The sequence below is a fragment of the Sceloporus occidentalis genome, unplaced genomic scaffold (assembly GCF_023333645.1).
Source record: "Sceloporus occidentalis isolate IW3139 unplaced genomic scaffold, rSceOcc1.0.p SCAF_5, whole genome shotgun sequence".
NCBI lineage: Eukaryota > Metazoa > Chordata > Lepidosauria > Squamata > Phrynosomatidae > Sceloporus > Sceloporus occidentalis.
This window is the reverse complement of record NW_028316985.1, coordinates 159,697,770-159,723,818: the sequence shown is the minus strand read 5'-3', so window position 1 is coordinate 159,723,818 and position 26,049 is coordinate 159,697,770. Positions and strand designations below refer to the sequence as shown.

Below are 26,049 nucleotides of genomic sequence, written 5' to 3'. Positions count from 1 at the left end.
CACTTATGTGACCCAGGGCAGCACCTACAATGGAGGCATTATATGTGACCTGAACAGTCTTCTCACATTTCAGCCACTTGTCACATGCAGCACCTATTTTTGACAATTGCAACAACTAAGGTTAAAAACACACTGCAGAAATAATCCAGTCTGAGATTCTTTAACTGCCCTGGCTCAGTGCTAGGGAATCCTGGGAATTGTAGTTTGTTGTGACACTAGAGCTCTGACAGAGAAGGCTAAATGTCTCACAAAACTACAGCCCTAGCATTGAGTCAGGGCAGTTGAAGCGGTCTCAGATGAGATTATTTCTGTAGTATGTTCTTGACCTAAGATAAAAATGTCCCAACAAATCTCTTGTCTTGGTAGTTACCCTTTCCCCTAGGAAATATAACGTATAGGTTGGCCCTGTTGAGGGAGGAAATTGGAATTCTTATTGGGGTGATATATATATATATATATATATATATATATATATATATATATATACACATACACACACACATATATATATATACATACATACACACACACACACTGCTTTTCCAGGGTAGATCAAAGCGGGTTAGTGAATATAAGAAGTATAGATAAAATAATAACACTCACTGCAAGCAAATTCTCATTGGGGTTGAAAAAGAAAATACATTCAACATTTTTTTTAAAATAGTCCTGGTGCATCAGAGTCACATTATTTGCTGCTGCATTTTGAGATTGATGCTGCTGCATTTTGTAAATTGACAGTAAGTTGAGCCCCACGTAAATCCATAGGAGTGTGTGAAGGAGGAGGTATCTGCCATGCCTTTCTTTTGTCCCTTCTTAGTTCATCCTCTCAGGCACTTCATACATTCCTTTCTTACTATTCACACATTTATTTATATGTAGTGCACTTAGATACACACTATTCACACATACCACTCCTGTGCTGAAACAAGATTAAGATACAGTCTAAAAGCTGAACTTGGATACTTGCTGTCCTTTGACTTCCTTCCACAAATACCACAGAACAGCATCTTTTCCTTATGATCAGTTTCAAAATATCTGAGCAGTTGGAATACTCATAAATAAACATTCCCTGGTGCTGCACTAACCAGGGAGGAGCCATTTCAGTACTCTGTAACAAGAGGTTTTGTATCTAAAAAGTTATGAAATCCCATAGCCTGCTGCTTGTACCAATCTCATTATCCCCAGCATTTATGAAGTTTATCTCTGGGCAGAAGAATGGAATTAACAAAAGCACTATCTTTCTGAAAATGTATGTGTGGTGTGTTTTTTTTAATGATGGTTGCTGCTATTGTGTGCCTTCAAGTTGTTGATTTATGGCAACTCTAAGGTGAACCTATCATGGGTTTTCTTGGCAAGATTTCTTCAGAGAGGGTTTGCCTTTGCCTTCCTCTGAGATTGAGCAAATGTGTCTTGTCCAAGGTCAAGTGGGTTTCTGTTGTGCGAATTCAAACCTTGATCTCCAGGATTATAGTCCAATGCTCAAACCATTAAAACCACACTAGCACTTGTTTTAATGATACCTCATTAATATATCTACAAATGCATTTAAAAACTAGCTAAATTTGCTTAAATTTTGCAGACAGACATAGATGCTTGAAAGTGAAATGGAAATCTGCATCTCTAACTTTCCTCCTACTCTCACCTCCACATATTCTCAACCTTCTGTTCATTCTATATCACAATATAGGAATCTATGTAGTGCAAGGGAAGTTACTCATTTTGCTGATCAATTCATTTGTGTGGTATAAATAACATAGACCTTTTTCTTTGTAGGCTATCTGGGAAGCAGACAAACATGTTATGGCTCTCTGAATTGCAATAAATCTCAATTAGTGTGAGGTCACATTAGCTGTTCATTTATATAGCTTTGGAAGTTCTTGTTTGAGGCACAGGATATGCTGAACAGTATAAGTTAGTCCATTATTGGGTTTTATTATATGACAGTTGTTGCTAATTTATTTAGATTTATGGCCTCACTTTTTGGGTTTGCAGCAAGCCCAGAAAGAGCCGACTTCTTGAACTGAACATTCAAGGTACATATTATACAAATGAACCAAAAGACAAAAGGAAGGGGAAACAATGAATCAAAGAAGACCAGCATGAACCCTTCTTACTGTAGCTTCCAGCAGTTCATTTTTTCCAATTATGGCCGAAAGAAAAATGATGGTGTCTGTGAGGAACCCCAAAGTAACAAAGAGAAAGTGAATGATGATAACTTGGGAACAAGATGATCCTAACCTTTGTTTCTGAGCCTCATTTAAAAACTTGTAAGAACTCAGCCTTGTCCCACTTCCCTGGCTTTGCCCAAAACATTATCCTGTATCAAATGCATTATATATCAATGATGTCTACATTATGTGATACAGAAAAAGAGAGGATGTGAGAATATGATATGCCAAGTGTTTGTTTCTTTTGCTATTAGATAAAAATCCTGAAAGCAAATAGAGGGCAATTTCCTCTTGTTGTTGTTGTTTAGTGTGCACTGTGCATACCCTCCAAGGGTAGCCCTGATTAATCTTATGCCTTCCCACTTTTTCTGCTGTTTATAATAATAATAAATTTTATTTATATACCGCTTTTCCAACAGATCAAAGCAGTTTACAAAGATGCATAAACAATGCCATAAATAATTACATTAGCAAATATACAACTAAAATTCAACCCCTTACCTTAACTACAGTTAAATTAATCAAAATTCAATTAAATTAAGAATATTAAAGTCTATTAATATATACTCTCAACTCAATATCAAATATACAAATACAATAACAGCAGCAAAAACTCATTAAAATACAATAAAATATAAAATAGATAACAATTAAGGCAATACTATTAAATATTATCAAATACTATCAAACAATACTATCAGATTCTAAGAACCACCTTATACTACTATATCCTCCAGCTGTTATAATATTAGTTCATATTGACTTGGAGGCTTCATGGTGAGCCAGCTGTGAAGGGTGCCGCTCCCACCAGTCCCTGCCTCCTCACAGCTGCGCATGATGTTTCTGGCACTGGGGCTGGAGTAGTCTTGTGTCCTGGCTGGTTTGGAGGCTTCACCAGTGAGCCGGCTCTGAGGGGTGCCGCTCTCACTGGTCCCCACCTCCTCACAGCTGCACATGGTGGTGCTGGCACTGGCCATCTGGGGATACAGCTAGCAAGCTGGTTTTTAAAGGCGCTGCTCTCACCTGGCCCCTCTCCCTCCTCAGTCACCTCAGCTGCTCTGGTGCTGGTGCTGGCACTGGTCTTCTGAGCCAAAAAAAGTGTACCAGTTTCTTTCTCCTCCACTTTCCCCTTTGTCCTAGACTTATGTCATCTGCTGCAACCTAAGTTCAAAGTGCAGAAGAAATTTGCACTCGGTTAACTCAGCAGCGGGAGAGGAGAGCGGAAACTGGAATCTTGCCTGTCCTTGTGGACTTGGAAAAACAAGCTGTTGCATCCTCTCCTAGCTAGTGTGCTATTTCTCATTAATAGCTTTTGGCATCTTAACCACACTCTGATGTTGCTTGGCCACAAGTATCCTGACTGTCATCTGTGAAGTATTGTAGGGTATGATAATGTGCAGTTGAAAATAAATTATTCATTTGGGAAAATGGCAGAGAAACTAGACCTTTTAGGATTATCATGTGTTTATTGTTTGTTTCAATGACAAGGACAGAATGCACACAAATTAACAATCAGTATAAACACAAACTGTGGAAGATATTACAACATTTCCTTCTTTTAGATCTGAATGTCCTCTTTTTCACCATAGGTAACATGTGCTTGCATCTTCTTAAATGCTCTCAATGCACTCTTGAATTACTTGTGCCTTAAGGCCTATCTCACACCCGATGTTCCTTTATCTACAGCCAGTGAAAAACAGCTGTCTTCAGATCTGACTCAGGCTAAATTGGCATATTAGTGAAATACTGTATTGTATGTTGGGGGTGTAAGAACAAAAGAGGAGGCAAAATGAGGGCATTGCTGCATCAGATGAGAATGTGGCACCCCAGTGAGATTTTGCTTCAGTTGTCAAATTTCTAGCATTGCAGAGCGAGAGATACCAAAAATCATTCACACCTAGAGCTATCATATTTGCTGTGTTGGCATTCTCTTGGTCATTTTGCCTGGCCCTTCTCTTTGAACACTTAAGCTGTATTTGTAAATGCTCAGTGGATGTTTTATGTTACTGCTGTGCTAGGAATTTGAGGAGAAAAGTAATTTTCCATTTGTATGGCAGAATTCTTATTTGGAGGGCAAAACCCTCATTTTGTCATTCCCGCATAGCTACACTTCTGAAAGCCTATTGTTGTTGTTGTTTGCCTTCAAATCATTTCTGATTTTTGGTGACCATAAGGTGATCTTATCATAGGATTTTCTGGGGCTGAGAGTTGCCCAAGGTCAACCAGTGGGTTTACATGGCAGAGCAGGGAATCAAACCCTGTTCTCCAAAATTGTAGTCCAACACTCAAACCACCACACCATGCGAACACTAACAAGCTTAGTGAAAACAGGTGAAGGCCAGTTTTAGAGAGTCACAAATTTTGGCAACACAGATTCAATAAGGCAGCAGGAATGTCTCATACACTGGGATGTTACTGAGTTGGGATTTACATTAGTGTGGAAGCTACCAAATTGTTTTGAACTAAGGTAGATTCATAAATGAATTCTTGCTGTGGTTAAGCACTACTGATTCCTGTATAAAAAACAGCCAATGAAACAGGATGTAAGCAAGGAGCTAAGCAGGCTTTGTATTTTCATTTTTAAAAAAGTCTGGTGTGTTTGATGGGAAGTGGGATATCTGTTTTAAAATAGCCACACAAACCCTGATTTATTCTGCTGTATAAAACTACATTTGAGTATTCTTTGCCTAAGTAATCTTTATGAAATTAATGGGGTCGCCATAAGTCAGCAGGCAATTTGAAGACACACACTTCTTAACTGAAGGTCAGAGCAGACATTAGCCTAAAATGTAGCCAGTTGGGATGTTGGTTTTTGTTTTTGTTTTGCTCTAGGGTGTGTCCAGGGCTACAGTATGAATCAAAACTATACATTTGGGATAGAGAGATTTTAACATGTCAGTGCCATGGTGCCAATCCAGATAAGAGTCGCCATGCTCACCATGCCTTTATTGAAAACGAATGACCAAAAGAAATGACTCATAGCATAATGTGCCCAATCTGAATTGGGACCATAGCCCGGGGCAAAATTTAAGGCCCTTTATATTTGGATTGTAACCCTGCACTTTAATGCTCTAGAACAGAAAAAAGATACAGTGCTGGTGTAGTCTTTAAACTACAGTGCTGTAATTCAGTCATAAAATATGCAGAGGGCTCTTGGTGATATTTGAGACTGTGAGAAAGAGGTTATTAGCATGAGCTTTTGTAGATGTGGTCTTCTTCCTCAAGTGCAAGTCTATGAAAGCTCATGCTACAACTTCTTTTGCACAGTTACTTTCAAAGTTGCTGCAAAATCCCTTTGCATACTTATTTTCCAGACTAACATGGCTATGTCTCTAAATTCAGCAGTAAAGGTTAGAGAAAGCTGTTGTAGCTCACAAGGCTAACAAATTGGTTTTTTTCCTGCCCTGATTAAATAATTACCACAGACTTTAATTCTCCAGTTTTGTTCAGTTGAATTCAACCTTTCCTGACATGATGCCCTCCAAGTGTTTTGAAGTACAACTTCCATTAGCCCCAGCCACCATGGTCTGTGGTCAGGGATAGTGGCAGCTGAAGTCAATGACATCTGGAAGGTACTAGGCTTGGAAGGCAGAGCTAGCTTAGATGCAGTGTCATCTTTCCAATATAAAAATATTATAATTTGACTTTGCCACATATTTTACAACATCCAGTTTTAGAGGAGGAAAGTGCCAAAAATAAAATACCACCTTTATAGGGTGCATGTGATGATATATTCTAGTTTTTCAGCCTGTTATCGGTAGCACTAAATGTTCCAGGCACTGTCTTACAGTCAGTGTAGCAGATGTTGGGTTCCTGAATTCTGATGCAAATAGAATTGACTCAGAGAATAAAGACCACCAGGCTCAGGCATTAAATGACAGGCATTCTAGTGCATTATTGTGCATTATTTCCCATTAAAATAATATTGCAGTTACATGTAACAGGCAGTATAGGAGATGTAGTCTACCTTTGAAGCAATCTTAAATCACAATATTCTATATATACTTTTTAAGGGAGTATATAACCCAATTGTTGAAACAACCAAAAGGGTAGTGATATTTGGGTGTGCTGTTTTAATTTACAATGGCTTGTTACTGACTGCCAAAATAAAGCTGCTTCGGGTCTCTTTGGAAGTATGCTGTTTAAATGATGCATGCATCCTAAGAATCCGGAAGCTGCACCAAAGCTGCACTCCAGTGCTTAGGAATGGAGTGTGGCTTTGGCACAACCTCCGGACTCTTAGGACCCATGCATCATTTAAATAGCATATCTCCAAAGAGACCTGAAGCAGCTTTATTTTGGCAGTCTGTAACAGTCCAATGTGTATTTTAAGTGTTTTAATTGTTTTCATTTTTAACGTCTTAAAACCAGTGTTTTAAGTGAATGTACTATTTAATGCTTTTTAAAGTGTCTATGGGCCTGAACAGACAGGCCAAAATAAAGCTGCTTCGGGTCACTTTGTAGGTATGCTGTTTAAATGACACACACACCTTAAAAGGCCAGAAGCTGCACCAAACCTGCACTCCAGTCCTCAGGACTGAAACACAACTTTGGTGCAACTTCTGGCCTCTTAAGATGCGTGTGTCATTTAAACAGCATACCTCCAAAGTGACCCAAAGCAACTTTATTTTGTCCTGTCTTTTCAGGCTCTATATTTCATACAGTTTTAGATGTTCTGTTATATTTGTACTACAAGCTACTTTGAATCCCATTCAGGAAAAAAGAAGGATATTAAATGAATAAATAACAAACTTTCAGTTTCAGAAAGTAATCAATACAATAATTATTGGGCCTGAACAGACAGGCCAAAATAAAGCTGCTTCGGGTCACTTTGGAGATATGCTATTTAAATGATGTATGCGTCCTAAGAGACCAGAAACCATGTCAAAGCCACATTCCAGTCCTAAGGACTGGAGCAGAGCTTTGGTGCAGCTTCTGGCCTCTTAAAATGTGTGTGTCATTTAAACAGCATATCTCCAAAGAGACCTGAAGCAGCTTTATTTTGGTCTGTCTGTGTTCAGGCCCATTGATTATTAATAAGTTAGAATTTAGTTTTCACTAAAACTAACTTTCTATGGCAAAGATAGATTATTATTATTATTGTTGATGATGATGATTTGTAAGTAATTAGTCAAAACAGCAATATCAAAACACGTTCCTGTTGATCATATCTTCAAAGATGCACATTAAATAGAATTGTGATTAAAAGGCATGTCAAATAGCCAGATTGCTGCCTTGAGTTGGGCTGCACTAGGACTGTTGGAATTAGTTTGACTTGATAGTGGACATTTCAGTCTCTCCCAAATAGGTTGCTTGATTAATGTTGAGATATAAAATATGGCAAATTGTTTCATGGAAGACAGTGCTTACTGTAATGGCTTCTTTCCCCTCTTCCCCCCCCCCCCCTCATTATGAAAGCTAGATAGAAACTGCTACATTTGCTGATCATGATGCAATCTATGGCACATTGATCCAGATTTGTAACAAAGAAAAGTAAAGAGAAAATAAGGAAGCAAGGCACTAGCCACCAGAACAGCACCCATATGAGAAAAAAAAAATCAAAGAATGTTACTTCTCCTCCCCAAAAAACAATTATTCTCCCTGCTCCCATTTCCCATCTTAAAAGGAGATGATGAATTGAGCAGATCATTTCAGGTCAGCCCTACAAACATTAAAAATTAATTTCTCTCTTCATGGTGTGAATTGTTTTACATAAAATTCCACTTATCCCTTAACATCTCCAGCTGGGAAGAATCTTCCTACAGCTTTCTTGCGGTTTTCATAAGCACAACTCTCATCTCCTATACACATTTGACAAAACATCTATTTACCGTAGACACAAGAATTAGAAAGAACAAGTGACAATTTGGTAGCAAGGGCACCATGAATCTACATTTCCAAAATAGAATAATGAGTGACAATGAAATTTTTGGTGCAATCAGTATTGTTTTCTTGTTTCTTTTAAAAAGTATGTTTCATTTCTCCCCTGAAAAAGTAACAAAAGCAACAAACATTGCAGCAGGATTGTTCTTAAGTATCATAATATGTCTCAATTGAAAACAAATACTGTTTAAATACTGTTACAAGTATCAGAAACAAATAACATTTTAGAAAATAATCTTCCAAGCTTTGTTCAGAGGTTAATTTAAAAATGTGAGTAGGGGTTTATAAGTCTCCATTGTCATTTCTGCTGAAAGCTCTTTATTCTGAATCATGTGAAGACCCATTATATGTTTTATTCAGGGTGGTCCAGAAGGTCTGTGAAGGCAGCAGCAAGGAAAGCTCAAAGTGACCATTTTGTTCCAGAAGTGGATGAAGCTGAATCAATGATTCTTTGGTCCAGAACTATGCTTTCCAGGTTTTACCAACTGGGAAGCCTTAAAGCAGGGGTAGGCAATCTTTTTGAGGCAGGGACCGGGTTGCTGTCTCTCAGACAACTGGGGGGCCGAAGCCAAAAAAAATAATAATTAAATAATTTAAAATAAATAAATAAATATATAAATAAACCAGGACAAATGTAGGACAAAATTTTCAAATGGAAGACACTTTTTTTAAAAAAATGGAGGACACGTGAAAAAATTTGCTGATTTTTTAAAAAAATGTTAATATAAATGCATGTTTCTGAGGCTTCTATAGACAATTGCCCCCCAAAGGCCTCGGCGGCAGGACCGGGCTGGGGCCGGTCCCAAGGCCTCGCCGGGCCGCATCCAGCCCGCAGGCCGCAGGTTGCCTACCCCTGCCTTAAAGTCTGGCACTCTGTGCTTTGCCTCCTCTTTAGGATCTTTTGCCAAGCACACTCTTGGCATCTACCAGCTCTATTGCAAAGCTCCATTTTGCTCCTAGAGCTGGAAAACCTGTTGTACTCTGGGAAGCTCCAGGGTGTCATATGTGGTGAGCTCAGGCATGTCAAGCATGGCTAGCTCACTTGGTTTGTCTCAAGGGCATCAGGCATGGCCGGGGTGACCAGATGCCATAACCATAAAGGAGGACATTACAATATAAAATCTAAAAAGCATGAACATAAATCTAAATTCATTTCATATGCTGTATTTACAGCTATATTACATATATGATATTTCATTATGTAACAAACTGTATTTTTCTGAAGAATTTTTCTTTGTTAAAATGCCTTGTTGGCTTGCAGTATACTTATAGAACTCTGAGCAGGATAAATGCTTGAAATTATACATCACTAGCAACAAATCCTGGACTGAAGCTACATTTAAATTAGTTCTTTCATTTGCTGAACTTAAGGGGAAAACCCTTTCAACATTTGCATTGCATCGTCAAGCAACCCATTGCCTAACACGTTTGCTGCCCTTTTCCAAGCAGAGAAAGAAATGTACCCTGAACTCTGGAAGTAAAACTTGCTTGCTGCTACTCCTAGGAAAAAAGAACTTTGGAAGGATCCATCATGCCCCTGTATTTGCAGTGAGCACAGGCTGCCAAATAGACAAATCTTTCAAAGAGGAACAGCATATGTGGCGTTTCTCAGTGGGCTTTTTAGTTACTTAATCACGCTCAGAAATGGAAGACATATTGGAATTCCTCCTGGACAGAAGGTTGAAAGGTAGAACATGTCCTAGAAAAGGAGGCCATCTGGTCAGAGTGGCCATAGCTGGTTCAGAGGTGGTATCTGATCCCAGTGGCTCCTGTGTTGGCTGCACAAGTCCAAAACACACTGCAGAAATAATCCAGTTTTAGGTTGCTTTAACTGCCCTGGCTCAATACTAGGGAATCCTGGGAATTGTAGTTTATTGTGGCACCAGAGCTCCCTGATACAGAAGGCTAAACATCTTGCAAAACTACACTTCCCAGAATTCCCTAGCATTGAGCCACGGCAGTTAAAGGGGTCTCAAACTGGATTATTTCTAGTGTGTGTTGGACCTCTGTGTCCAAATCTGTGGGCAGACCACAACTAGACCCTGAAGTATGACATCACATGCAGAACAAGCTTTTCTTTTCAGAAAGCAATTTTCTAGGTAAGAAGAACAGACAATGAAAGGAGAAAAGCCAGCATGTACCTCTTCCTCATGTCCTTACTCAGTTACAAACTGCCTAAATGGGACTACCATGAAGTCAACAAAATGGAATTTCTTTTTCAAATACTCTGCCCTGTAAAATCAAATCTGCGTATCTGACAATAGTTTTATTTTTGTTACTGTTCTTTTCCCCTCTTATAAAATATTAATTAGAAGCTCAAAACAAGAACCCAAAAATATATAAGGAAAAAAAAAACACCTAATGGCTATTCGAAGTCTCAAGAAATGTGAGTTGCTTTTATTAAGTAGGCATTATGTCCTTAACTCACCCCCATAGAGAGGAAAAGAGAATCTCTCCTGTTGAGATAAAATCCTCTTATGAGGCATTTATTTATAGTACAGCTGAGAATAATGCTCCGGGGCATGCTGAAAAATAAAAGTTTGTAGAATCCTGATCATGCTTGCCCTTTCATGATGTCACTGAATTTTAAGAGCATAAGTCTCAATAGAAGTAATATTTGTTTGATTTGCAACCTAGACTTAAGTAAACCATTCTACTGTAAGTATTATTATAGAGTTTCCTGTTGTAACAGTTAAAAATAAAGAGTTAATATAATTTTGCACAAATGGCTTGCCTCCCTGAAATCTCTATACTGTTAGAGGCAAAATAAAATAAATTTGGATGTGTAAAGGGATAGAAAGGTAGTATTTGGGTCTGAGATCTCCTTCTCCCTTGCTCCAGTTCCCTTCTGTCTGCCTCATCACCTCTGGTTTTCATTTCACCACATCCATCACTGTCAACTTCTCAAAAGTCTCACTTCATTCAGGTCCCAGAGGCTTTGGCTCATCCTCTGAGTCCTCCAAGTTGTCCTCCAGGCTGGGCATGACATCACTCCTTAATTATAATAGCTAGCTATTGCATTTATGCCCTCTTTATCAAATGCATGACAGGCAAAGTGAGGTCATGTCCTGTTTCTAAAATAGGCTTTTTTCTGAGACTATGGCATGCAAATGAATTGTAATATATGGCATAATATATTATCAAGACTTCTGCAAATGCTACTGTTCAGTATTTTTGTCAGTGTTCTTTTCTGTGCTACTGTGGATTTTTTTGGGGGGGGGAGAGAGGGGGGAGTCAAGGGGTTGTATCACTTTGTCATCCCTTATTTACTCTTATCTTCCCTTGGCTCTTCCATTCAAAACGAAGAACCAAATTTTACCACTTTTCTTTTATAACATTTATTGCTCCCCATAGACAGAGAGTCATTGGGAATGTGGCCAGATGAGACTCCTTTAATAAGTATTCTGGGCCTTCCTTTCTCACCATCGTAAAGCAGCATAGACTTTGTGATTTTCACAGTGTCACTGCCACCCATGCTTGTGTATGTTTTCCCCCAAAAAAATCTTTGACTTGAGGAAAAACTATAACAAGTAAATTAATGATTTTGTCCATAATTTTGGACCCCCAAACCTGCCCTTGACTTATACATGAGGCCAACTTATACATGAGCATATATGGTACTTTGCCTTCGGACCTTAGAAGGAAAATGCAAGGGAAGTTTATTGACATGCTAATGAATTTCTAACTTCCTTTGATTGTAAAGGATATGCAACACAATACAATTTCAGTTGATTTGCTTCAGCACAGTGTATCTATCCTATCTCTAAGGTGGGACCTAGGATTGTTGTCCATATGAGATGAAGAAGGTACCCTCCCCAGGTTGATCTCTGCTTTTTAAATCTTCAAATGTATACAAATGAAACTCCCAACATCACCATATTTCCTGCCAGTAACTTTTCAGATCATTGAAGCCATCAGACTAGGACACTGGGAGAACAGGGTTTGAATCCCTGATCAGCCATAGAAACCCACTGGGTGATGTTGGGCAAGCTACACTCTCTCAGCCTCAGAGGAAAGCAAAAGTAAACCTTCTTCTTAACATATTCTGCCAGAAAGCCCCCTCAGGTAGTCGTAAGTCAGAAATGCCAGAAATAACACAACAGCAGCGGCAACAACGACAACAACATGCCATTGGCCCTTTATAATGGTGTGAATTCCAGGTTTTATCAAACCGTGGAGACTTCATCCTGCATCAGAGCAAGAAAAACCTGCTGTTTGTGTGGGAAGGATATTGTGTATATGGTGCTATTGACCTAGGATGTGGCCAGTGCTGACATTTGAAATGATGGAACACTCAGTTGGTATGCTAATGCATCTGCTTTATGGATTATTTTTAATTAACATGTACATGTTACTGGAGACAAAATAAGTTGGCATATGCTTGGGGAAGCAAGCCTGGGCCCTTCTCTACATGTAGGACTTTGAAACTGAATTTATACCACACATTTGATTGCTGTTCACTGAGTTGATAATAAGGCCCATTTGACTGTGAAAAACAGAACATAAATGTGACCAAAAGACTCAAAACATTTGGAACTGTCATCATGTAAACATTTCTATATAATACATATATTAAAATACAAATGTTCGACCTGTGTAATGATCCTGAAATAAATATAAAGACGCGTAACTGATTATATAAATGGCTTTCTGCTCAGGACTTGCTCTTACAAAGATAATTTGGCCACTTTGAATTCATGTAATCAGCTTTCTATATAGTGAGATAGTCAAAAGCATAATATGTGTTCTTCTGTGCTTTTATATAGTACAATGTATATATAGTACAATTCTAAAGTCAATAAGATGTAACCAGTAAGGTGTTCTAGATTGTTGTTATTTGCCTCTTAGTTGTTCATAGTAGTTGAATCAAGCTAAAGGGATGAAAAAAAATGTCTGCTAAAATACATGCAATTGTGATCTTTTATAAAATTGTAGTTACTGAAATACATTAAATGTTGGCATATTATATTTTTTACTTTATTAATATGTTATTCAGGACTATTGTCTGAAAACTATGTCATTGTGAGAATGTTGAAATCAGACTAATGAGAGTTTTATTGACTTCTTTCGTGATCACATCCAAGCAATCCCTGGGGATTCGAATATAACACTCCTATTAAGTTATTTGTATTGGTACTCCTTCATAATATTATGATATTCTGTTGATCAGAACATCTACTAAAATTGATTTTCTGTCTCTCATTATCATCAAGATCAAAGGTTTTACTTCCTTTTAAAATCCATCAAATATTATTAGCTATTTGACCTAGCTATTCTTAAAAAGTCATACGCTTGATGCACTGTTTTAGAATTCTACTGAATTACTATATAGTAAACTATATAGGCCTAAGCCCCGCCCTCAGTACCACCTGACCAGGAGACTCCTCCTCCAGGGCAGCTGAACCAATCATCTGCCCTGGAGGACCGGAATATACTGAATATGTACTGAATATTCAAGTGAATATGCAGTTTCACTTGAGGCCATGGTTTTATGGCGGTGTCCGGTGATCTCAGTTCAGTGATAAATAAAATCCATCAAACACTAATACAAATACTAATACATTTGTATTAGTATGTGATGAATAAAGAAATAGATGTCTTCCTTTCTTCATCACTGCTAATAAAACTGCATTACAAGTTTAACACTCTCAACGTTCATAAAAAGAAAGTGGTAGAATAATGAATGTTTCTAGTGAATACCAAATCAATAATAATAATAATAATAATAATAATAATAATAATATAAAAATCAATTATAAATAATATCAAGAGAATACTGAACCCCCTTGCTTTCATGCTTTAATACTGGAATGAGGATTGTGCAATCCTTCAGTTGTTGTTGAACTCCTTTGCTGGCTAAGGCTGCTGTGAATTGTAGGTTATTAACATCTGGAGGGCTGCAAAGGGCTCAAAATATTTTGCACTGTAACTGATCTAAAGAGGCTATATTATGCTCCTTAATCAGCGTGACCAGATGTCACAACCTCAAAGGAAGAAAAGGCACTGTAAAATGTAGGACATTCAAGAAAAATGTAGGAAATTACCAAATGAAAGCTAAAATCACTGATATAAATATAAGCTTATTCTTAGTCATGCTCAGAATGGAGGGCATTTTGGAATTCCTACTAGACAGAAGGTTGAAAGGTAGGAGATATCATGGAAAAGGAGGATATCTGGTCACCCTGTCCTTAAGGTATTATTTGCCAAGACAAGAGTCCTTTCAGTGTCTGGTATTGATGTAGCACTCGATGTATGTATTTTACAGTGTATGCCATCCATTAAAACAATAAAACTATTTTTACATACTATGAATTTTGCAGCAGAACAGTTGTTTTCTTTAGAATTCTACCTGATTTTCCCCAACATATAGCACTTGTTAAAGTTTGGATTTGCTTTTTTTATTGCTATCTTTCTATATATTGTTTATTTGTTATTGCTTACTGCAATATTTTCTGTTGTGCTTCCTCCAGAATGGCTTTACACCTTTATACATGGCAGCCCAAGAAAATCACATTGAAGTAGTGAAATACCTTCTGGAAAATGGAGCCAATCAGAGCACTGCTACTGAGGTACAGTACTTGGATTAAAAAATGAAACAAAACAGATGTTTCTAATTTCTTTTCTCTAAAATACCATGAAGGCTAGTCTACAGACTACATGTACGCATTTCTTTGTTTCCCCTGATACACTTTATGAACAGTAGTCCCAATGGAAGACCAGTTGAGATGGAAAGAGGTTTAAGCTTTGTCTTCTCCAGCACTATCTACTCTTAATTTAGGATGATATTTCACCTGTAAAAAAAAAAAGGGGGGGGGGGATATGGAATCCACTGACAGAATAATTGATTGGAAATATGTTATTAGCATACAAGAACTGAAATGATTTAACAAACAAAGCTCATTTTAAACAATTATGCACATGGGGCAAGAACAAAAAGCACATAGCCTTCACGTATATACATGGGTGGGATCAAAACTGGCAGCAACTGATGAAATATAGATGTGGGTTTCTAGACTAATGAAAATGTTGAGCCAAAGTGAAGCTGGTTGATCTGAGATTTCAGGAAATGCAGTAACTTCAAACACATGGTTTTCAACTCTGATCATTGTCCTAAGCTGATAAAAGGCAATGAAGCCACTTGTGCTCTAGTGACTATAAAAACTATCGCACACATTTTTCTCCCGAGCTGGGCATAGACATAAACTGCTTAAAAATGGATGTTGAGTGTTCACTTGTGTATTACTGGATATTTTGCACTACTATATTAATATTATTCCTATCCCATTTCTTCATTTATTTAGATCCAGAGAAGTCTGGATCAGGTATGCAGTGCCTCTGAGCTGGGCATGGGGGCATGTGAAAACATGCGTTTTTAAGTGGTTTACACCTGTGCCCAGCTCAGGAGAAGAATGTGTGTGACAATCTCCATAGATAGAACTAAGAGCTCTTTGAGATTACAAGCCTGAGGGGGTGTTCGCACTTGGCAGATAAAATGGATTATATTGGCGCGATTCTGATTCAGATTATGTTCTGGGAATAATTCGATTTTTTTCCATCGTTTCCATTACGAAAATGGGCAAATTACCTCGATTCATTTAGACCCTATTTTCGTTCCCATTTATTTTAAATCGCTTTATTTTAAAGCGAATTAATTTGCTCCCCGTTTCGATTTGTGTCTGCAAGCTGTCAATCAAGTGTGTAGGCTTCAGACGTCACAAGTCTTGGTTTTTTTGGGGGGGGGGCAGCCAATGAAAATCGGCTGCATCCAAGACTCTTCTGTTGTGTCTCCCCATACTAGAAGGAGCCTCTATTTGTCCTAAACCCCTTGCTCTTCTGTGTCTCCCCATGTTAACTGCCATAACTCAGTGCTAGGGAATCCTGAGAATGGTAGTTTATTATGGCACCAGCACTCTCTGGCAGAGGAGGATAAATGTCTCACAAACACAATAGTTCCCATAGTTCCTTAGTACTGAGCCAGGGCAGGTTAAGGGGTCTCAAACTGTATTATTTCTACAATGGGTTTTGAAATACAGAGGGTTTTTTCATAAATTAAAAAAGTTGTTACTTTATAATTTACTTTAGAAATATATACACACACACACACACACACACACACACACAAAACCTACTGTTTCAGTGGAGAGAGACTCTGCATCCAAAGCCCAGGCTTGGTAAATCAGATCAAAGGGGAAAGGCAGTGGGCTTCAGTGGGGAGAGACTCTTTGGGGAAGAGAGAAGAGAAGGCTCAATCCCCCTCTCAGATCCCTGGGTGTCCAGGCTCTCCTGTGTCTTCCCATAGTTCCTCTGTGAAAGAGAGAAGGAGCCTCCATTCCCCCAAATCCCTTTGCCTGCCCCATTGCTCCCTGGGCTGTCTGGGGGTGATCAAGTAGGGATGTCCTGCAAAGCCCATCTGCTGCTCAAGGGCTCAGGCAGAGGCAGAAAAAGAAAAAATAATAGTTAAAAATGGTGTTCAATGGCTCTCCTCACACATTGGTCTATGAATGTGGAGCAGAGGGGAGGTTGCAGTCCACTGAGGTAAAGGCTATGTGAATGCAGAAAGAGAACAAAGAGGGTGACACCCCCAGGCCAGCCCCTTGAGCGCTGCTCCTCCCATCTCCAGGTTCCCGAATCAGACACCCTTGTCGTTCCCAATCGGACACTGCGAATCGGACCCCAGGAGCAAAAATAATCCACGTTAAAACCTACTATTTTAAAAAACTGGTTTATAGGCATATAATCCAGATTATACAATAAAACCGAAATCAGATTTGAAACTGAATGGGAACAATTCCGGGGCAATGCAGATCGGATTTGGGGTTAAATGGGAATGATGCCCCCTTAATTCGCATCCCAATCGGCGTTTTAGGCCAGTGGGTATGCCACCTGAATCTTTAGGAAGAATGAATAGTCTGAAATAAAGATCTTGTTCTGGATTTCAGTTATCTGTCAGTTTTCTATGTAAGAACAGGGGAAAAAAGGAGCTGCAGTGTAATAGATGATTACACAGGAGTGCCACAAAGAACCAGACTGCAAGAAGGAAAAGGAATTGCAAATCTAAATAAATGAAGAAATACAGTAGGAATAGTATTGCAAAATACCAGTAATACACAAGTGAACACGCAACAATCATATGCATATCAATATGTTGAAAACAAATACTACAGTCAATTATATTCAAGGCATATGTGGCTTGAATAAAGTTCACGTATGTAAAAGACGGGTACATAGAATCATAGAGTTGGAAGAGACAGCTAGATAGAAGCTTAACAATCAATTGCATGTCAATAGAATACTGCAATTTGTAGTCCTATGGTGGGAGAAAGGCAAGATACAAATAAAGTAATAGAAACAAACTATAACTAGCTCTACATTCTAAAATTCCATCACTCTGTGTTAATTTATCCTACTGTGGTGTTAACATCTGCTATAGGAATAGAATGGACAAGTATTTCTACATGGAGAACTTTGTATATCCCCACAATGCTTTTCCACTTTTAGCAGTCAGGCAATGTGAAGTGGTCCCTTATCAATTCCTTCATTTGACACCTGCTGTGGTATGGCATAAACCTACCAAAGGGCATTCTACATAGTATGACATTTATTGGAGTTGCACTCAAGCCAAGCTAGTCTTTATTAACAGCTGTTTTGCCATCCTTTCATTCAGTGGATATTATTTCATTGGATGAAGGCTCTTAAAATAATCTTTTCTGTTGCTGGGATGGATTGAGATCATGTTACCATTGCAGATTTGCTGGGGTATGAAGTCCTGTGAGGTTGCTAAGCAACTGGACAAAAACAGTATTCGTAAAAGAATTGCTGAATGTCTTGAAACTCAGAGTGGTGTGTGTGCACGAGGGTGTGTGAGAGTGTGTGTGAAAGAGATGTCACAGTTTTATTTACAACTCCCCCAGAATATATTACCTCAAATATATTAATATGAAGCTTATGGTTTGGCCCACAACCCCAGCCTCTTTCCAGACTAATTAAATTGCCCCATTTTAGATTAATTTAGAGTATTGTGATCTGGTAATACTAAGAAAGAATAGCAGTTATGTTATTCTAAAGCAGGAAGGCATGAAAAGAGTGAGATGCCTTTTCTATGTGGATATATAACCTTCCCATAAAAGAAAAACAGTGATATCTGCCTATTTGGAACAAAACCTCTCCCACACCCTCAAGCATTGGCTTATGGAAATCATAGGGTTATCTCAGACAGCTGACACTAAATTGATAGTGCTAGATGATCACAATTCAGACAACATTCTATCAGATAGACATCAAGCTCTACTCCGTGGGATTTTATCTTTTATTCTCTAACAACCATCCTTTTCATTGCTGTTGCTATGCTGTTGCTATGTGGCTTCAAATTAACTTTGATTTATGCTGACCCTATCCTAGGGTTTTCTTAGAAACAAAATATTCAGAGGAGGTTTGCCATGGCAAACTTGGGCTGAGAGAGTGTTACTTGTTGGAAGTCACCCAGTACATTTTCATTGCAAAACAATGATTTGAATCCTGGTCTCCCAGAGTTTTAGTTCAACACTCAAAGCTTTACATCACTCTGGGGTTGTTCTCACTAGGTGAAACCCCGCGTTCTGAATCGAATCCAAGGAGTGGCGTTCCTATTAGGATCCGATTTAAACCTAGAACGGTTCTAGAGCAACCCGCAATCGTCCCCACTACAAATCGAATTGTAGAGCGGAATAAAATTTTGAATCGAGTTTTCCTCATTTAACGCGTGTTAAAAAAACACTAGGGTCCGACCTACGTTTTTCCATTGATTCGATTTAGGAACCGGAGCATTTAAATAGGAACGACAGCCTTTGAAATTGCGTTAGATGAATGGGAGGAGTGGAGTGCGATGGGGCTGTCCTTGGGGGAGTTGCCCTTTCTGTCCCCATCCGTCTGGCTGTCGCCATTTTTGCTTCCCTCACCCCTTTGTCCGCTGTGGTCTTTCAATAAGAGATAAGGATTATTTTTATTTTTTATTTTAATGGTTTACAGGCGCTTAATCTCTTCAGCGCTTTAAACACCTGAAGTCCCGGCTGCTCAAGGCTTCCCCCGGTGGATTGCAACCTCCCCTCTGTGTGGGGAGAGCCCATTTCTAACGGAGGAGAGGCAGGGAAGGGCTCTAATCAATGGGGGGGGGGGAGAATAGAGCCTTTCTCTCTCCCTTTCTCAAATGGAATCTGCCTTCTCCTCCAACCCTGGAAAGAGAATCTTTGGGAAGAGTGCTCCCTCCCTGCTTTTCCAGCAGCCTCCTTCATTGATCTCTGGGCTCTCTGAAGGGATTCTCCTATAGTTCCTCTGGAAAGAGCTTCGCTTTGCCAGAAGCCTCTCCCATTGATCTCTGTGCTCTCTGAAGGGATTCTCCCTGGCTGTCTTGGGAGACAGGATGCTGCCCTCCAAAACCTATCCCATAGTTCCTCTGGAAAGAGCTTCGCTTTGCCAGAAGCCTCTCCCATTGATCTCTGTGCTCTCTGAAGGGATTCTCCCTGGCTGTCTTGGGAGACAGGATGCTGCCCTCCAAAACCTATCCCATAGTTCCTCTGGAAAGAGCTTCGCTTTGCCAGAAGCCTCTCCCATTGATCTCTGTGCTCTCTGAAGGGATTCTCCCTGGCTGTCTTGGGAGACAGGATGCTGCCCTCCAAAACCTATCCCATAGTTCCTCTGGAAAGAGCTTCGCTTTGCCAGAAGCCTCCCCCATTGATCTCTGTGCTCTCTGAAGGGATTCTCCCTGGCTGTCTTTTGGGAGACATGAAGAGGGGATGCTGTCATGCAAAACCTATCCCATAGTTCCTCTGGAAAGAGCTTGGGTTTCTTAAATTCGCTTTCCTAAATTCGCTAAATTCACAAACAGTCAATGAAATGGAAACGATGCCAAAAGATAAACCGCTTCCAAATATTCCGGATTAACGTTACGTCATTCTGACGTACTATTGATTGACAGCTCCAAATAAGGTATGGAGGAGAAGAATCGCTTTATTTAAACACCGATTTCATGCCAAGTAGGAACGCTTGCAGGTAAAAACTTCGATTTAAATAACCAGATGGGAACGATGAACAAAGCGATTCGGATAGCGGGATAAGAACAGTGTTATTTTGAATCGATTTTATTAAAAACGTATTTTAAATCGTTTCAAATCTTAAGTGGGAACAACCCCTCTGTCTCCTGTACATTGTTCTGTATCCTGATTTGAAAATTGAAATATTTCACAGGGCTACCCATGTCTCCAGTTAAGGGGTAGGAGACAATTTTATTCAGTTCACACATGAGCCAGGACTTAGATTTCTCAAATCAACATACAAACTGGAACATAATTATTTCCTAGATAATGTCACAGAATTTTGTAGTACAGGTCTCTGAACAAAAAATGCAAATAAGAACATGTAGATCACACAACAGTGCATACAAAAAGAATATATTAGTGGGAAATGCACGAATACTGTATCAAGGAAACTTGCTTCCAAAAACTGTATTCACTGTGCAAATGTGGGAACAAAAATGACTTTACAGTATTAGGGAACATACACATATTATTTCGAAACTGAAATCTGATGCAGACAGAAGATGGAACGGACAGTGGAGAAATTGAAAAAATCCCTGAAACCAATGGATTTTTCAGTACGTACTTGGGACCAGACCTTTGCGCAGGATCTCCAGGGAAAGGATGGCAGATGAGAAAAAATAGCAGATGAGAAATAGACATTTAACAGTTGTATATTTCCTAATTGTTTTCTACCAAACACTCCTGCTTTTTGCCTTTTCTTTTACCAGGCTATACCTCCTGAGCTCTCAGTTTCAGCTTTGTATCTCAAGGTTATTATGAAGGGATTTAATGGGTTGTGGTAATAATTTTTTTAATGATCTGAAGTTTAATTAAGAGTTTGCTGCACTTTCTCCTGAGCAGCTGGAGTCTTTAAAAAAAGTTTGTTCCACTTTAATTATAAATGAATATGAAAAGATTGGTAAAACGTAAAATTTCACAATGCAGTATAATGCTCTTTCTGGAAATGGGGTCATCTTTCTTAATGCAAATTAAGTTATTGCTCTCACTGATTGGCTGTCTGTTTCCAAGGTTTAATTTTTCACTCTGAGTTTAATAAATATTTGCTCAGTGTAGCATTCAATTATTATTACTGAGTAAGGCCATTTTAGATTCTGAGATAAATGGTTTACTGTATCTAATGGTTTACTGTATTTAAATCCAGTGTAATATTACTAGAGGAAGACAATGTGGTGGCACAATTCCTTTCATTTTTTCTTGCTGGGGAAGGAATAGCACAGTTGTCATAATGATCTCAAGGTATGCAACTTGTTGCATAGCTAGGTATGCATTGTGTATGGTTTGTGAAAATGTTTGTGTAACAAATCCAATATTTGTTTGCAGAACTGACAGTCCAACTAAAAACAATTAAATTTCCCATGTGCATCATCTGGAACTAGGTAACCATGAGTGCACTGTCATTTTCACCAGCAGAATGATGTGTTTGGGATTGTGGTTTTGAAGATGTTGCTGTTCTTATTGTTGTGTGCCTTCAGGTCGTTTCCAACTTATGGCAAAATTTGTCCAGAGGAAGTTTGCCATTGCCTTCCCCTGAGGCTGAGAGACTGTGACTTGACCAAGACCCAGTGTTTTTCATGGCTAAACTGGGAATTGAGCCCTGGTCTACAGAGTCATAGTCCAACAATCAAGCTACAACTCTTTAATGATCATGTGTATTACTTTAAAATGTGCCAAGCCAGCCTTGATGTATTGGGATTGGACCGGGATCCCCCTCATTCTGCTAATGGTTCCCTAGATTTTCTCCCTCTAGAATTCTGCTTCAATGACACCACTGCTAGACTGACATGGTATATTTTCTTTCTGCTGCAACAGGATGGCTTCACTCCATTAGCAGTTGCATTGCAGCAAGGTCACAATCAAGCAGTGGCTATCCTTCTAGAGAATGACACGAAAGGGAAAGTCCGTTTGCCGGCATTGCACATTGCTGCCAGGAAAGATGACACCAAGTCAGCAGCACTTCTGCTCCAGAATGATCACAATGCTGATGTTCAGTCTAAGGTAAAAACACAGCTTTGTCTTTGTCGCTGTTCAATAGTATTGGAGCATCACCAAAAGTGAGTGATTCTGGAGCTGCTTCAAACATTGAGCGGGACAACTACTTCTTGCCTCTAGGGAGGAACTGCAGTCGATTGCAATTCCCTGTGTAATCACTGGTTTGTTTGTTTTTATTAAAATCACATTCATGTGTTATATTTTTAAGCGTATGCATAAAACACCTCATATTTACATCCAAGATGAATAATGTATTAGTCAGCCCTATGAAATTCATATTCCATTCCATTTCTATAAAAAGATTAATTCAAATAATACAGCTTCTTTTGTGGCAGGGGTTGCTGAAACCAGTATTTTTAATCTCCTCTTTATCATGGAGCTCAAGGAAGACTAGAATAGCTGTTCAAAATAAAATAGTTTTTTTATGATTCAGTTTTACTGTTTTCTTTAAAGAGTTCTTTAAATGGGCACTTGAGAAATGAAATCCACAATTGCCCTCTCCATGATTGGTATTTCAAGTTCATTCTTTGTAAATTTGGTAACATACCAGGGCAAAACAATTATTGAAACAATGTTGTTCTTGAGTAGAATACTGGTTTGTGGCCCATGGGAATGTGTGTTGCATACATTTAAATTTTAAACTAATCCATGATAGTCAGTCTTTTCTTCCATAACAACAGAGTAATTCTTTTCAGTGGACACCTTGGTTCTCTGTTTTTCTGATAATCAGTAATATCTTTCCTTTTTTCTCCAATACATGCCGCAACAGATGATGGTGAATAGGACAACTGAGGTACCAAAAACATGGTTTTCTTAATCTGCTTCCTCTCACCCCTATGGATAAATACATTCCTATGATGTAGGAATTCCCTTCAGAATACAGGTGTATCCTCACTGCAGAATTAAAGCAGTTTGATGCCACTTTAATTGCTATGACTCTATCCTACAGTATCCTGGGTCTCGTAGTTTGGTAAGGTATTCAGGCTGGTATATCAGAGACCTCTGATGCCTTACCAAACTACAAATTCCAGAACTCTGTCATGTCAGTTAAAGTGATGTCAAACTGTTTTAATTCTGCTGTGTGGATACAGCCCGAGTCTTCCTTCCTTTCTAATCTGCACAGATGGCAACCATTTTCTGTTTTCTATTCTGGTTTTACTCTTTCCCACCCCCTTTATTGCTTTTACAGCTTTCAAACAGGCTGCATTTTCATTTTACTCCTAGAACTTTGCATTAGAAATAAACTTTGAAGGTATTTTTAAATACAGTACAACGTAATATAAAACTGTAAACCTAGCACTAAGAGTAAAGTACAGTATAGTAGCTATGGATAGTTGTTCTAAGGTGACTGTTGGCATATTTGTGGCTTTCAGGGGTGGACTCCCCCACACACAAGCTGTAGACACCCCATTCACCTTATACACTCTTCATCATTTCTCACAGGTTTCAACTTCTGTGACAGGTTTAAATATTTGAATCAGTTCTCTTTCAATTTGAATGGGAGACCTATTCCACCTCATAAATGGTGATGATTTCCCACATGGCTACTCTTTGCTTTTTTAAAAAGCTGTTTTAAAAGCTGTTATGCTTTTAAAAACTACATCAGCCCACATATATTAAGTCCATGGCATACAATGGTGAAGTTCAAATGCAGAATGTGCTACCATTAGGGCTGATCTGAATTTTCATAAATAAAGACGTATATGCCAACATTCACAACAGTAGGAAAGGTGTGGGGTTGTTTTCTTTTATGAAACAATTTATTTGTTTTGCATAGTGTTTGCAGCTGGGAGAAGCAATGTTTTAGAACTGTTTATAAAAAGAAGGTTTAGAGGTTGCTCATTTGGATCATGGACTTTATCCAAAGGTGATTTTTTATTAACTAGTTCAAGGACCGAATAGCTCCTTGTTTCCATTGGTTGAGAGTATCAGCTAAGGGATTTCTCAGGTCTCTGGAGCTTTTAAAACACAACTAGTGAGGGAATCAGGTGAAACAACATAGGAGTTTCTCACACGGGGGAAATCCCATGCAAAAACGGGATTTAAAGGGCAGAAATAAAATGCAAAAACTGGTTGATTTTCACACATGTTGTTGTTAAACTTGTGTTAACTCGGGCGAAAAGTAAACAAAAGACAAACATTTTTACTTTTGGGATTTTCTAGAAGTCAAAAAGAGTGGCTTTTGTCTACTTTCTCTCCACTTTCCGTTCGGTTTAACATTAGTTTAACAATGACGTTGTGTCAAAACCAACCCACTTTTGTGGGTTTTTCCCCAATTTAAACCCCGTTTTTTGCACAGGATTTCCCCCATGTGATAAACTCCATAGACATATAGAGGACTTGGTATTAAAGGCCCAAAATAGACCGTCTGAAAATGGCAGTCTGCAGGCGTCCGTTTTAACTCCAGAGGGACGCCACAGCCACCAAACCGCGTGATGTCCGTCCATTAGGCCGCTGCCATGCCGTGCTAGGGTTGGGGACCGTACGGTTGGTGCGCAGTCCCTAATCCTATAATCAGCTGTGGCATGCCGCTTCGGGACCATCTGTCCCGGGCCAAAAACGCATAAAAGGGAGCTCTGTTTTAATTCTCTAAACTGCATTTGTATGCAGGATATGAATAGCTGGTTATGCTTTGGAAGACAATTTTATGAATCCAGCTGCTAGACTCAACTAGAATATAACCACTGAATTATTTGCTGAATAATAAGTAAACACCTATGGATTAAGTAGATCTGCTATAGTTAGAACAAGCAATCTAGGATTCGTATTCTACTATTTATTCTGATATACTCTGGAAAGGCTCAATAGGAATAATCTTTGGCTTTCCCATGGGAGGTAGGGACTAATGTCCCATTGGTCTTTAAAAACAATTCAAGGTTTTCAGAAAACATTAAAGAATTTTGTTAAAGTTCATAAGAAATAAATAAAAAGCCCAGATGACATATCATCCTTTACAAGTAAAAACACACACTTTACAGAACTTTTGGACAAAAAGTAACCTTTCCTAGCTATGATTCTTATAATTGTAAACTTAGCTTGCTGGGGAACCCTGCTTGCTCAGAAGTTGAAATTCTGAGTTTCTTGAAAGTCTCTTGTCCTGATTGAATCAAAATTTGTCTTTTAATTTGGTCAGAAGGCTAAAAGAATATGTCTGAATTAATAAAAAATGAAATCTTGCACATATTTAATCAGTGTACAAATAGATGGTGTCTTTATTTACCCATTAGAGAAGAAAGTAAGCTTGGGTTTGTGTTATCATAGCAGGTTTACATGGAGTAAAATAATGCTTGGGATTAATGTGCCCTCCACTTCTAAAAAATAAAAACTTCCCTATTCAAAAAATCCCCTAGTGCTTTCTGATTAGGACTGACTGTTTATTTTTGCTTTTCAGAGTGGCTTCACACCTTTGCACATAGCAGCACACTATGGAAATGTTAATGTAGCAACACTTCTGCTCAACCGAGGAGCTGTTGTGGACTTCACAGCAAGGGTATGAATGGTTTTCTCTTTTTTTATATATGGAAGGAACAAGTGAAAAAGGTAGATAAACTTTTGTAAAATGTCTAGTGCGGACGTGGGATCCATGCCCTTGAATACATGTGGAGGGCACCCTTGCTGTGCACATGGGACGTGCTCCATTCAGTACTCTGGGTCTTGAATAAGTGCAAGCCTCCATTTTTACATGGGGGTCCAGAAAGGATCGCCTGTGAAAACGGAGGTTCAATTGTATTTTAAAACAAGAAATTAGGGTGGGAATGCTAAGATGTTTTCATTTAGAGATCTATTTGAATATTTACTTGAAGCAAATAATCCTTACATGTATTCTGCAGAAGCTGAGCTGCAAGTAGACCATTCTTCGCAGTTAGAAGATAGCTGATTATAATAAATCAGTCTTTCCAGAGTGTATTTGTATATGGACATAAACAGTCGCCATTTCT

The 26,049-nt window shown here is 38.8% G+C and overlaps 1 protein-coding gene across 12 annotated transcripts in view; it reads left to right on the top strand.

Annotated features, from left to right (window-relative positions):
* The window catches only part of ANK2 (ankyrin 2), a 404,131-nt gene that overhangs the window by 253,999 nt on the left and 124,083 nt on the right, over positions 1-26,049 (top strand). For 11 of the 12 annotated variants that reach the window (XM_089525944.1, XM_089525945.1, XM_089525937.1 and 8 more), the window contains 4 exons: positions 14,522-14,620; positions 21,932-22,117; positions 22,881-22,904; positions 25,503-25,601. In XM_089525944.1, coding sequence (XP_089382070.1) covers positions 14,522-14,620; positions 21,932-22,117; positions 22,881-22,904; positions 25,503-25,601 — 408 coding nt within the window. The remainder of the gene's footprint in view (positions 1-14,521; positions 14,621-21,931; positions 22,118-22,880; positions 22,905-25,502; positions 25,602-26,049) is intronic. The other variant, XM_089525942.1, reaches the window with a different exon arrangement.